The sequence below is a fragment of the Acanthisitta chloris genome, unplaced genomic scaffold (assembly GCF_000695815.1).
Source record: "Acanthisitta chloris isolate BGI_N310 unplaced genomic scaffold, ASM69581v1 scaffold1835, whole genome shotgun sequence".
NCBI lineage: Eukaryota > Metazoa > Chordata > Aves > Passeriformes > Acanthisittidae > Acanthisitta > Acanthisitta chloris.
In genome coordinates, this window is record NW_008671872.1 from 6,180 (window position 1) to 19,464 (window position 13,285).

General features: G+C 35.7%; 1 protein-coding gene across 1 annotated transcript; it reads left to right on the forward strand.

The window, feature by feature from the left end:
* Positions 1-1,900: 1,900 nt before the first annotated feature.
* On the forward strand, positions 1,901-9,284 carry KERA (keratocan). The gene is made up of 3 exons (XM_009074258.1): positions 1,901-1,950; positions 3,512-4,406; positions 9,112-9,284. Exons 2-3 carry the CDS (start codon positions 3,521-3,523, stop codon positions 9,282-9,284), a joined length of 1,059 nt encoding a protein of 352 aa, XP_009072506.1. The 5' UTR covers positions 1,901-1,950; positions 3,512-3,520.
* The last annotated feature ends 4,001 nt before the right edge of the window (positions 9,285-13,285 follow it).

A 13,285-nucleotide genomic window follows, 5' to 3' on the forward strand; every position in this document is an offset into this window, starting at 1 on the left:
GATTAGCAGGTGAAATTATCAGGTAAATTCAGATGCCCATGAAGCAAAAGATAATCAATCTTTTCTTTTGTTATTAAATGTACATTTCTGTCAACATGCATTTAAGTGTGTCACCACAGATATTTGCCACCAGGACTCACTATATTAGACCCTACAATATAACATTCATATTGGACTCGGCTCGTTCTTTAGTGATGAACAGACCTCAGTGCCTCCATATCATCTCTACACACTTTGTGAAGATTTAGCACAAAGGCTAACCAGTTTTAACTGCCTGGCTTTTACAAGAATCATGGATGCACTTTTCATGGTGAAGCCTTCTTAAATCACTCTCAACTGGACACACAACTATTTTCAGCTTCACACCACAGTGCCTCTGACTCTCCCCACCTCTCTTGGGTGGACTCCAGCTGACAAGCATCCTCGTCACTAATGTGTGGTACTGGGTCTGCTGTGGGAGTTCAAAGGAAGCATTTTAAGTTGTAGGTGTGTAAAGTGACGTTCACAATGAATAACTGAAAACAGTACATCTAATTTTTGTTCTTATAATTAGTATATCTGCTTAAAAGTAGTAGTTTATTTTTAGATATAGATGTAAATTAATTTAATCTAATTGAAATCTAATAGTATTCAACTTAGTATGCATGAAGGAATCAATATTACACCTGTTTTATAAGAAATTCCTAGTTATCTCTAGGAGGTATTGAGGGGTAAGGAGTTCTAGCGGAGTGGAACACTTAAGCTTTTGTTTTATTTTTAAGCACATACTTCAGCCATGAAAAAATTACTGGTGGTAATGATGCATTTTTTTTCCTAAACAAAAAACAAGGCAGTACAAACATATACTCATGAAAAAAAATTATTACGTGTTTAACATTAGCCTTGCTGAAGTGAGTGGAAGCTTCCCATGTACTTAGGATTTGCTTTCCTTTTTTTTGATTACTTTTCATCTAGTCTAGTTTTAAACTTCTTTAGAGACATTCCTAGTTTAAGAAGCAAAGTATAAAACATTATGAAATAAATTGTTACAGGTTTATTGTTAAATTACATGAAGAAGAATTAAAATAACTATGCAAATAAGTTTTGAAACTAGTAAAAATTCATCAAAAGTATCAGGATATATTTTATGTTTTCAATGTTTTCATTAGTTTTTTCCTTAAATTATTTATGCCATTGTTCTGGCTTTGGACATGGCTAGTTTCCTGATATGAAGTTGTTAAGTTTGGACTTTAAAAGAAAACAAAAATCTTCCAAAATACTTAATGTGAGAAATATGTCTGTCTTTGGATAGCAAGTTGGCTGGAAGGAGTTTACTTTAGATCAATGATAAAACTAGATAATTGCAGGCAGCACTGGAGAGTATAATAACTTTGTAGAAATATATGTAAATATCTCTCTGAAAAAAAAGTAAAAGGTAAGGTTTAATCTTTAAAGAACTGAAAATGTTTTATTAAAAACTTCTTAGCAAATGTTTTTGCTCTTTTCTCCTAATCAAGAGTTTTGTCTTTAAATGGCATGATAGCATCTGCATTTGATAAAAATCAAATAAAACATTTCCGTAGAAACAGATGGCACTGGCTTTAATTCTTTGTGACCAGTTCAGGTATTATGAGGATGAATTATGATGTAAGTGAGCAAAGTATCTTCTAACAAAAATTTTGAATAAATGTACATTTTGGGTTACTTGTTTCATCTAGACCAGCTCATCTCATCTCCTAGAACATAAAAATCAAATGCCTTCAGCTCTGTGGCTGCTTGATATTAAGGTCAGGATTTCCTTCTTTTCCTGCTTAGGTGCTGAGGTGCCTTAGTTATTTTAGGGGTTAAAAGCTGTAGCCACTGATGCGTATATATGAGGCTGTATTCATCGAACACAGCTTGGAGCCTGACTCAAGCTATTACAGTCTAACAACAGGGACCAATAGAAAGAGAAGATCCAAGAAAGCTGAGGTAAGCCCAAACTCTGAAGCAATGTCAAATTAGAAGCAATAGCTAATAAGGTGTGTATGGAAATACATCTGGGAATACTAGCATGTACTGCGAGTTTTGTATGCTGCTAATTCTTAGTAGGACAGGAAGCAAACACAGTGGTTACCAGCCAAAAGCTGTGAATTTACAGTGATTTCTATCTGGCTTCAGATAGCTCCAGGAACTTGACTAACAAGGTAAAATGCTTTATATTCTTTTTTTTTAAAATGTTATTCAGGTTATGAATGCTTACACAATAAGAAGGCTGCCATTTCACCATGTGAAATAGAGATGTTATTCTTTAGAGACACTTTTTTTGCCTTTTTTTTGGAATGTTTCCAGATAGAAGTTTCTGAAGCTGGAAGATCTATAGGATATTACACTTGTTACTGCTAATAACAATGTTGAAAACTATTAATTTACTACATATCATGTGCAGAAATTTAACCGAGCTCTTAACCTTACTGGTGCATAAATGCCGTGAGAGAATTTCTTTTTATTTAAACACTATTTTTGCCAAAACTAACCTCCTAATTTGGACCACAAATTTCAGCTATCAGTGTTTTGCTTCTGCATTGTTAATCTTCATCAGCCAGCATGCAAGATAACAGCCTGTAAAGCACTGGTTTTGTGCTACACAAATATTTCCTTTTGGAGTAAATTATTAGTGGTGATTTTGTTCATCATTTAATGGTGGAGGAGGCTAAATAAAGCAAGTAATTAAGTAGGTAAAATAGATACAAGATGCATGAATGTATATGGAATAATTTCTTTAAGTTTTATTTTTTGTGGATATAATTTGGTTAGAACTCGTGTGTGTGTGTGTGTCATTCAGATCAGGCATTTGTTTTGGCTGTTTGCTTTAGAGGAGGAAATTCATAACTTTGGATATGAGAGAGTGAATGAGGTAAGATATGGATTAGTCAAACATATTCCCTCCAAGCTTTTTAAGAACATGCCCAACAAACAGCTGTTAAAACACTCTTTGATCTTTCACTTTTCAGTGAAGACAAAAGACCCTGAAAAATCTGATCCAGATGCCATTATAATTTAAGAGAGAGCAAAGAGAGAAAAGAGGGCAGGTTTAATTTTAAAAGGAGGAACACTGAGTACAGTAATATTTATATTATCAGGGTAATGATGGCTTTTCTGAAGATCATTCACTATATAATGTACAGTATAAGTCTGTACAGGAAAACTTAAACAAATTTATAAGAAGCACTGATTTAATGTTAGAAAAAAATGGTCCATGTTTTCAGGTTCTTTGAAATGACACTTGCATGAACATCAGTTAAACTGGTAGCCAATGTGGAGCCTAAGTTGAGACAAGGAAATATTTATCAATAATATAGCATTGAATTGTTTACACTTCTTATATTACTGTTCTGTTTTTCCTTAACATGTCATACTTAATGCCCTAGAGGACAGAATTTGGCTGTTTGTAAAGGAAATATTATTTTCTTTGCAAAACTGTTTTGTTCATCTAGTGTGCTGTTAGAGAGTTCTGTTGAGAGACAGCTAATTGTTTTTCTCCCCTTCCAAGGCAAACACAATGACTCTAAAAGTCTATACAAGCATTTTGTTCTTATTCTTGGTCAATTCTGTGTGGACTCGAACTGTGAGACAAGTTTATGATGATCTGGATCCTGAGCATTGGTCTCACTACACTTCTGAGTGCCCACAAGAGTGCTTTTGTCCTCCTAGTTTCCCCAATGCATTATACTGTGATAACAAAGGACTTAAAGAAATACCTGCAATTCCAGCAAGAATTTGGTACCTCTATCTTCAAAACAATCAAATTGAAACTCTTTCAGAGAAGCCTTTTGTGAATGCCACTCATCTGAGATGGATAAATCTGAACAAGAATAAGATCACTAACAGTGGAATTGAGAGTGGTGTGCTGAGCAAGCTGAAAAGACTGCTTTACTTATTCCTTGAAGATAATGAATTGGAAGAGGTGCCTGCCCCCTTACCGGTGGGCTTGGAACAGCTAAGACTGGCTAGAAACAAAATCTCCAGAATTCCAGAAGGAGTCTTCAGCAACTTGGAAAACCTTACTATGTTAGATCTGCACCAGAACAGTTTGTTGGACAGCGCTCTTCAAAGTGACACCTTCCAAGGACTCGACAATCTTATGCAACTCAACATAGCGAAAAATTCACTCAAGAAAATGCCTTTAAGTATTCCAGCTAACACACTGCAACTGTTTTTGGACAACAACTCCATTGAAGTGATACCAGAGAACTACTTCAGTGCTATACCCAAAGTGACTTTTCTTAGACTGAACTACAATAAATTATCTGATGATGGTATCCCTCCAAATGGGTTTAATGTTTCATCTATTCTAGATCTACAGCTGTCTCACAATCAGCTCACTAAAATTCCACCAATCAATGCTCATCTCGAGCACCTTCATCTTGATCACAACAAAATCAAAAGTAAGTGTGCATGGTCAGTGTGGGACCCTATCAAGACATCGTTATTTTTAAATGCATAACTGCAAAAAATGCTCTTGGAAATAAAGATATTAAAATCATAGAATCATTGAATGGTTTGGATTGGAAGGGACCTTTAAAGATCATCTAGTCCAATCCTCCTGCAATAAGCAGGGACATCTTCAAACAGATCAGGTTGCTCTGAGCCCCATTCAGCCTGACCATGAAAGTTCCCAGGGACGGGGACTCTACCACCTCTCTGGGCAACATGTTTAAGTGCTTTACTGACTTTACAGAAGCTTTATTCTACTCAGATTTATCTCCTCGAATGTCTTCTAACATTTTCAACTTTTTGTAAATGAGACAAGGTTTTGTACCCAAGGCAAGCGAAGCCTGTTGCTATGTCATAGTTCCACTTCTAACATTGTTTCCAAATTCATCCAGGTATAGTGGGGATGTGGTGGTTAGGGACACCACATACTTCATATAATGAAAGTATCTGCTCAGTAAATCCATTGTTTCATGCCAAGAGCCAAACTAAAACTGATGACTTTCTATTTATCACTGCATGGAAGGAAAACAAGTCTCTATATTTATAATCCTGTCATGGTGATTTAATTGAATGCATGATTCCTTACCACTGATTTGTGTTCACAAATATACTAAAAATAATGTTTTAGCTTTTGTATGAAACAAGGACATATGAAAGCAAGATACCTATTAATAATTTAGGTTAATTCACTGCATTTTGCAAAGCAAATGTTTGATATCGTGTAAAGAAAAATAAATCTCAGTCAATTGGCACATATTTAAGTGGCCTTCACAAATTCTACCAGTTAGAGTTAGAGCTTATGAGGTACGCTGTTTGTGAACATATTTAATTGCCCCCTAGTTACAAAGGGATTCATTTTGTTTACTTCACTGCAGGGCCTCAGGCGCAGACTTTATCCTGTCATTTTAAGTGGACACTATATTGAAATCAATGGAATGTAGTCTGTCCAGTTTAAGAAGAATTTTGTGTCTAGGTAGCACTTAAAGAGCTGCCCAAACATTTTCCTTTCCTGAAGACATTTAACAACGGTTAAAACCATGAAAATCAACTTGTGTAGTATGTGCAAACTCAAGTTCCATTTTCCAATGACACATGGGTACCCATGAAGCTAAATCACAGTAGTTTTCCATAAGCCTTATATACCTTAATGCCTTTACCACTTTTCAAAATTCATTGCCAACTAAAGCACAAAACTGCTTTTAACTAAAATGAAAAAAAGTTTTAATTCTTAGTTACTGCATATAAAGTAGTAAAAAAAATATTTAAAAGGGCAATCTGATACCTTAAATGAAAATCAGGTATTATGTAAGGCACATTCTACCACATAGCATAATTGTTCAAGAAGTAAGGGGTAATGACAGTCCTCATGAGACAGTGCTCAAATAGATATCTTTAAGGGCCTTTAGGATTGCAAACAAGAAATGTAGTTCCATCAGGCAGGAGTAATAAGATGTGACATTAATTCTGCAGATTAATTTGGTCTTCTTAAACCCAGGAAGTTGATGATCAGCCACTACTTTAAGGTAACCAATCTAAAAGTTTTGAAAGAAAAATAACAGTAAAAGCCTGGATACATTTTTTTCCACAAAAGAGTCTTTCTGAAGGTTTCTTTTCACATGTGCAGTACAAACTCTTTTTATAATATTAATTCTCAGGTATTCCTGTAGAACTGCAAATCACTGCTTTATTTTCTCTTGGTGACTGATAGTCACACTGAGGCATTGCAAGATCTCAGACATCAACATTTCTGTGTAAATACTGTTTGCCTGTTTTATTGCGTGTTACTGTGTAGTATCAGTTCTTCACATAAGTGCAAGGCCTTATTCCTCCAGAAACCATTTATGAAGACATAAGACCTTCTTCTGAAGCCCAGGGAAGTCAATGACAGCCTCATCATTTGTCTCAGTGGAAACAGGATTTCATCTGTCATCCCTTCCTTAAGGATCTCAGTGCACACAGGGAAAACAGTACTCAAAACTTGGAGGCAAAATTAATGTAAAACCAAAATGTTTTATGGCTCCAACAGACTTGCCCACCATTTTTTCCATGGCATTTTAAACCCCACACATTTACATTTTTATTTAGGAGACACACTTGCGAGGCTCTGGAGATGTTAAACAGTGGAAAAGAAAGTGTTAAAGGAAGCAAAGAGAAGGCATGAAATGATGCAAGTGAGAAAGGGTAAGCAGGTGGTATTACAGTGCTATCAAAGGAGAGCTAAAAGTGAGCAAACAGTAAGTTCCCCTAGATGTGATAGATACTCTGAGCTGATATTACTCCATGGAGAATGGGAGAAATCCTTGGGCCAAGTAGCTAAATTATGTTTCTAAATTATAAGTTACATGGGAAAAGAAACAGGATCTTCTGCAGTTCTTCAGTAGACATACAGTATTAGCTAATAATAAGACTGTCTTGGAAGTTTTTCCCTGCAGCAGCTCTGAAGTCTCATCTTTAAATATTCAAAGCCAGTTTGGATGAGGCCTTGAGCAACTTGGTCTAGTGAGGAGGTGTCCCTGCCCATGGCAGGAGAGTTGAGACTAGATGATCTATGAGGTCCATTCCAACCCCCAAAATTCTATGCTTCTATGATTATACCACATAACAAAATTGTTGACAAGCAGTGGAATTAATCTTCTTTCAATTATCTACCTTAGATTTTTTTTTTATCTAGTTTGGGCTAGTCATACTGACCACCTACTCAATTAATGGAGAGATATGCAACTGCAGAGGAATAACCATCCCATCTTAAGGAGCTGTAAATCACCTTTTGGAAGTGTTCATCTCTCTCTAGAGTTTATAAACAGAGTCTGAATGGTTTGCTTAGACTGACACTTAACCTCTACATGGATCTGTTTAGGTAAGGTGATTTGTACCCATGCAGATAGATAGGTTTTTCCCTCCTGCTTAAACAAAATTCAGTAATATGCCCATGAAGAGGACTGAAAGACAGGAAGAGAAAAAGGCTTTTGCTCCTCTGATAGTTTGGGTGGGATTTACTGTTCAGGGGCAGAGAATGATAAAAACCCAAACTCCTTCATACCACACATCATCAGGAAATAACTTTTTCATAGTTGGCCTATGATTAGACAACTGTTGCCTCACTTTAAGGCTGGAGTAATTAACCCAGTGAAAATGAGTGCAGTGGGATACTTTCTAGGTCAGAGAAAACAGAGATTTAGAACATGCTTGAAGCCATCTTGTCTCCAGTGAACAGTAGTGCTGACCAGAAAAGGCAGATATTTTCTGCTACATACTGCTGATTCAGCTGTAAAACTTTAAATAACTGCTTTCATAATGAAAACTCACTCTCAAGCTTTCTGATTTGTAGTTTCACGCATAAAAATAAGTTGCAGCTTGTTTCTCCCCCCAAAAAAAATCAAAAGCTTTGCAAATATTAATCACATTTCAGAGACATTTTGGTAACATGAATATGACAAATGTTTTAGGCCTTGGCCAACTGCATGTATTTATCTAGTTTCCATGACAAAGTCAAAGCCCAATTCCAAGATGTCACAAACATCTGGGCAGTTTTTCAAAATAGAGTGGGGGGTCTTCTTTTGGGGAAAAAAAAAGTAATTTATATTGTGATTATTTCATCATAACATCTAACTGATTTGGGGTATTGTAAACAGAAGATGTGTGCATATTATCATTGTTAAACATAAAGGTAGAAAAAATTTGGTAGAAGACTTTTCATATTTCCAAGTTGCTAAATAAATGTGCTCAAAAAATATGTTACATACACATTCTCCATTCAACCACTTTTTCAGTTGGTACGGGTCCATCAAGATCCTCAAGCCATCGGACCAATCACTAAATACCTTTGTCTTTGATAAACAAGTACCATTTCAGTGTTTTCTAGAATTAGGCCATTTTGAGGCTGAAATAAGGCAGCAGTTGCCTGACTGTTCAACAACTGAAGACAAAGTACAAAAAGCATTTTAGTCAAGTGACAGTGCAGAAGTAACCTAGAGAAGACAATGTAAAGAAACCAAGCTATGCAGCTCTTGTAAACATGAATAATGATTTAAGCAATAGTTTCAAATTTTATATAAACAGAAACAAACTATGTGTGATATATAGAAAATATGAAGGATTTGTTGGCTATCAGATTAGGAAGAAAAATATCCCACTGCATAAGTTATATTCTTGCAATTAGAACCAAGTCTACTGAAGAATGAGTGAACAGGAAAGTATAGGTGTTAGAAGTTAGAAACACTATATGAAAGGCTCCTCTGATTCAATACTTACTATCATTTTGAATGCAAGATCTTCATTAGGGAAATTAATGTACTGCCACTGAAACAAGATGTTCAAAACCCCTCAGTAATAATCTTCTCCTGTCCTCTCAGAGGGTAGATATTTCTCAGTGCTTACCATACAGTTGTCTAAATTAGTTTCTTCTCTGTCCAAGGTAAAATTATTTATTCATAATTGCAGCACAGTAAATATGTGATTCACTGATTTAGATTATATTATGTTTTTTTTGCTACATCGAAAAAGTAGTCAATAATTAAGTTGATGTTTTCCAAATCTGACAGCAACAATAGTCTCCCATGAGAATACCAGTGTAAGCCCACTTTGTTTCCTAAATGAATTTTATCTTCATGAACCTTTCCCACGGAAATTATCTAACATGTTGATCTACATTTTCAGGTGTAAATGGTACTCAAATATGCCCAGTCTCAATTGCCCTAGAAGAAGACTACGGTTATTATGGCAACATCCCTCGCCTCCGATACCTTCGTCTGGATGGAAATGAAATTCAACCTCCAATCCCACTGGACATCATGATATGTTTCCGACTACTTCAAGCTGTTGTCATATAGAGATATGGCTGTGTCACTCTTGTGCTAAGATGCAAGTTTTGCTGGAATGAAACTTGTTCTAACTCATAAATCAAGAAGTAACAGCTTTATTTTGACATAATTTTTTTTCTTTGCTTGCATCTGTTCTACAGCTGAAAAGATTGTTCTTTCAAAAGAGATTTTGTATGGATCTTAAACATGTGCTTAACTTTACCTTAGAATTCCTAATGCAAATATATTGAAAATAATCTGTGTAAGATCCGCAATATTCCAAAGAGAATTCTTGCCTACTACGTCTTTCTTGTCAAATGTGACATTCTAAGTTGTTAACATAATTACTATAAAAAAATAATATTTTGTTACATAGTAGCTAACACAGTGAATTTGGGTGCACTTGGCCAAATGCATATGCTAGTAAAATCATGAGTTGCATGACTACTAGTTATCAGAACTGCCACTGCCTTTTAAGATAGTGACTAGTGGTGTACAACCACTGAACATAAATATCTCATAAATTGCTGTCATCCTTTGAAGACTGATGCTTTGAAGGTAATATTTGGCTCATTTTAGTTTCCTTAGAGATACAACCAAGAACAGTAATGATTACATATTTCACAGACTAGGTACTTCACAAAAACTTGAATGGCTAGTTAATGCAGTGTTGATAAAGAGAAAATTAAGAAATTAAGACATACATCCCCTCCCAGTAATTTACTGAACTAGACAAATATTTGCATAGGAATTGTATCAGTTTAGGCAAGTACAATCAACTCACAGCAGTATTTAGCTATCTTCTAACTCATACACATACATAAAATAACACTGGATTTTAGAGAAGTCCAGGTAGTTAGAATGCATCACATTCACAATTCACTAACAAAGGAGATATCAGCAGGCATCTTGTTATGAAATCTGATTGATTTTATGAAATCTGGTTGATTTTTTTTCCTATTTTATAATATTGAAATTTCAATAAATGATTTGAATATTAGACTCAACTATTCACTGTGAGAGTACAGCATTCTTCTTTTGATAGCCAGCACAGCAGACTGTCCATCAGTCATATTATTTTAGTCTTGCATTTGTAGATAGAAGCAATTAGTTGGTCTGTGATATCCTGCATCTATTGCTAGCATTTTAAGACTGACCTTAGTAGCAAGCATTTAGACTATGCATGTGGTATAATTTTTACTTTGAAGATGAGATATTTTCTTACTAGTAGAACTTTTTAAAGTGCTGAGAACTGCAATTTCTAACAATCAATCTCTTTTTATTTGAAAAACAAGCCTTTTTCTGATCCAGATCACTTGTGGAAATAACCCAGTGTAGAATCCCAGCATAGAAATAACCCATTCAGAAATCCTATCACAAAGAAACAACATTTATTTTTGCTTTTCTTTTTATATGATTGCTGAGAAACTCCTGCCCTTCTAGCAAAATATTTTCTGTACTTATATGCTCACCCTAAATGAAAAAATACAGATTTAAAAAGTCTCTACAATATGTATGCATGTTTAGCTATGTTTTTTATTCCATAATAGCATAATAATTTATTTTTTGAAAAAAAAAAAAGGTGACAATCCTGCTAATTAAATTATGACAGTAATTATGTGCTTGTACTTGGAAATCAATTTCTTCTTTAAACAAAGAACAAATATTTGTACTCCAAAGTGAGTGTTCTCAGGCATGTATGCATATTATTGACATTATTTATAGTTCTGATCATACAGCAAAATATCTTGAAGTTCCAGTAAAAAATTATGACCCTTTGAGGTACCATGTGCACATTAGAGCAGAAAAGACTAAACCTTCTCCAAAGAGATGCCAAGCTTGCATATGTGAAGTGCTGATACATAAAATCATAAAGGGACACTGGAGCATTGAGGTACTCCATTTTCTGGATAGAGGCTTTATGCAATGAAATCAGGGGCACATAATCAGATGAAATAATTTTTAACAGCTATTTTCCAACAGCTGGCCACTGGGTTTTTACAATCCAGTGTAGTGTGGAAGTCCTTATAAATTAGTTCTTCAAAGGTCAGTACTATTTTATGGAACAATCTTAGAACACATGCAGATTGATGCACAACATACTCAAATGCTCTCTGTTGAATCCCAGTTAACCTGAGTGAAGCGAAAAGTTTGTGATGCATCCTTGGACAAGGTTTTATTGGGCTGAAGAGCTGCTGCTGCCAAGTGCTCTGTGTTCTACACTTTTGATGAAACCCATTGACTCCACATCTGGGAACTAGTATCCTCACTTAGGCTAATTTGTCCCGTCTTGATTCCCTCTCCCAGAACCTATGGTTTACTATGAAGTAAAATGAATAATAGTTCTGTTGCTGCAGTGGCTTTCACAAAGAAATCATCCCTGATTGGGGGTTCTACTGTTTTACTGTATGCACATGTCTATTTGAAACAGTCTTAATATTCTTAAACATCCTGGGAAAGTTGGTAAAATTTCCTTTCAGACTGCAATTGCATTATTGTGTGGAACTAAACAATGTAGGCTTTCAGCCACTACACATTGAATTCATTCATTGTGCCAAAACACTATAGAAGAATATGTAAAACACAATACCTTTTTCCTATGTAGAGAGTCACTAAAAAAATTTAAAAAACCATCACTGTGCTTGAAAGTTGATGCTAATTCTTCCAAATCCAAGATTACTCTAAGACTTCCCACTGATATTGCCTATTCAGAAAAAAATTGTGATCTCTTCCACTGAAAGGAGGGAGGAACACACCTCTCAGCTGTCCTGTCTGAACCCATAGCTGCCTTCATAAAGCTTCCATTTGTTTCGCTTCTTTGTCAGAACATATTGCAGACAGTTTTGAATAGAATAGCATGTACAGAAAGAAAGACATTTACAAGTTTGAGAAGCTGGGAACAAAGCAGGTCACCATAAGCACACTGCAGCCATGGTCAATCACTCACCAAACCACAAACACCTAGTGCTTTCCCAGAAATCCATATGAGTTAATTTGGAAATTAAGGTTGTTAATACAGATGTGCTGTCACCTCATTCCTGGGTACAGACAGTTGTTCTGTAAAGAAAAGCATTAAAGCAAAGTGAGAGACTCAAGAACTGAGAAATACCCAGACGTTTCTGACACGTCTGCCAGCATGATTAGAAGCTGGATGCTGGATCTATCAAAAGGCTGTGGGGTTTTATAACACAGCTGGCACTGCAGGAAGAAAAGTCCTTTATAGATGCTGCCAGCATAGTTGAAAAATCAGCCATATGCATGAATCTCCCTGCTCCATATTATTCTTCTGTATTTTATGTTTCTTTCTCAATATTCCAGTTTGCTACCACTTTCTTCTTCAGCCTTCTAAGGAAAAACACCACCATAAAAATCACCTGCAGATGCCAGTGACCTCATCAGCCTGTATGACACTTGAAGGAAGAAACACAAGCACTAAAAGGTACAAATTTGGAAGACAGATAGAAAACCAATTTGATTGTGTACTATAGCTAAATCCAACATATACCCTGTGTCATTGAAGGGATCTTGCTTGCTGCACCCAAATGGTTTCTGATATTTGCTACAAGTACTTGCTGTTATTTTTCCAGCTTGGAAAAACTATTTGCTGATATGCATGTGGTGCTAATGTCTGCTCTGGTGTCATCCCTTTCCTGGTGGTTCAGCTGCATCTGGATTTCTCCAGGGGAAGTGTCACCCTGCCTCCCACACACCTACTGCAGCAGAACAGCATGCCCCATTGCTCACAGCATGTACACCCCCTCCCACACATGTACACTGATGCTGTCATGTAGATAGAGTGTATCTCCAAGTCTCTTTCCTGAGGCTTTCTCTCCCCATCCCTCCTGGTTTATAGGGAGAAACTAGAATCATATAGTTTACAAACAAAAGCTGTTGGTAATTAGGGGCCTGGTCAATGAAAATGACATAGAATCAGCAGCACTCAGTAAAACTAGGCTTTTACAATAGATCATTTATTAATTAAATGGTCTACAATTTTTTTATTAAATTATATATTTTTATTCAACTATTTT

What these genes read in the sequence shown, in the direction of transcription:
- KERA (XM_009074258.1), top strand. Translation starts at nt 3,521, where the DNA reads ATGACTCTAAAAGTCTATACAAGCATTTTGTTCTTATTCTTGGTCAAT. An exon ending in TGATCACAACAAAATCAAAA is followed by an intron (nt 4,407 to 9,111) that starts GTAAGTGTGCAT and finishes CTACATTTTCAG; the next exon opens with GTGTAAATGGTACTCAAATA.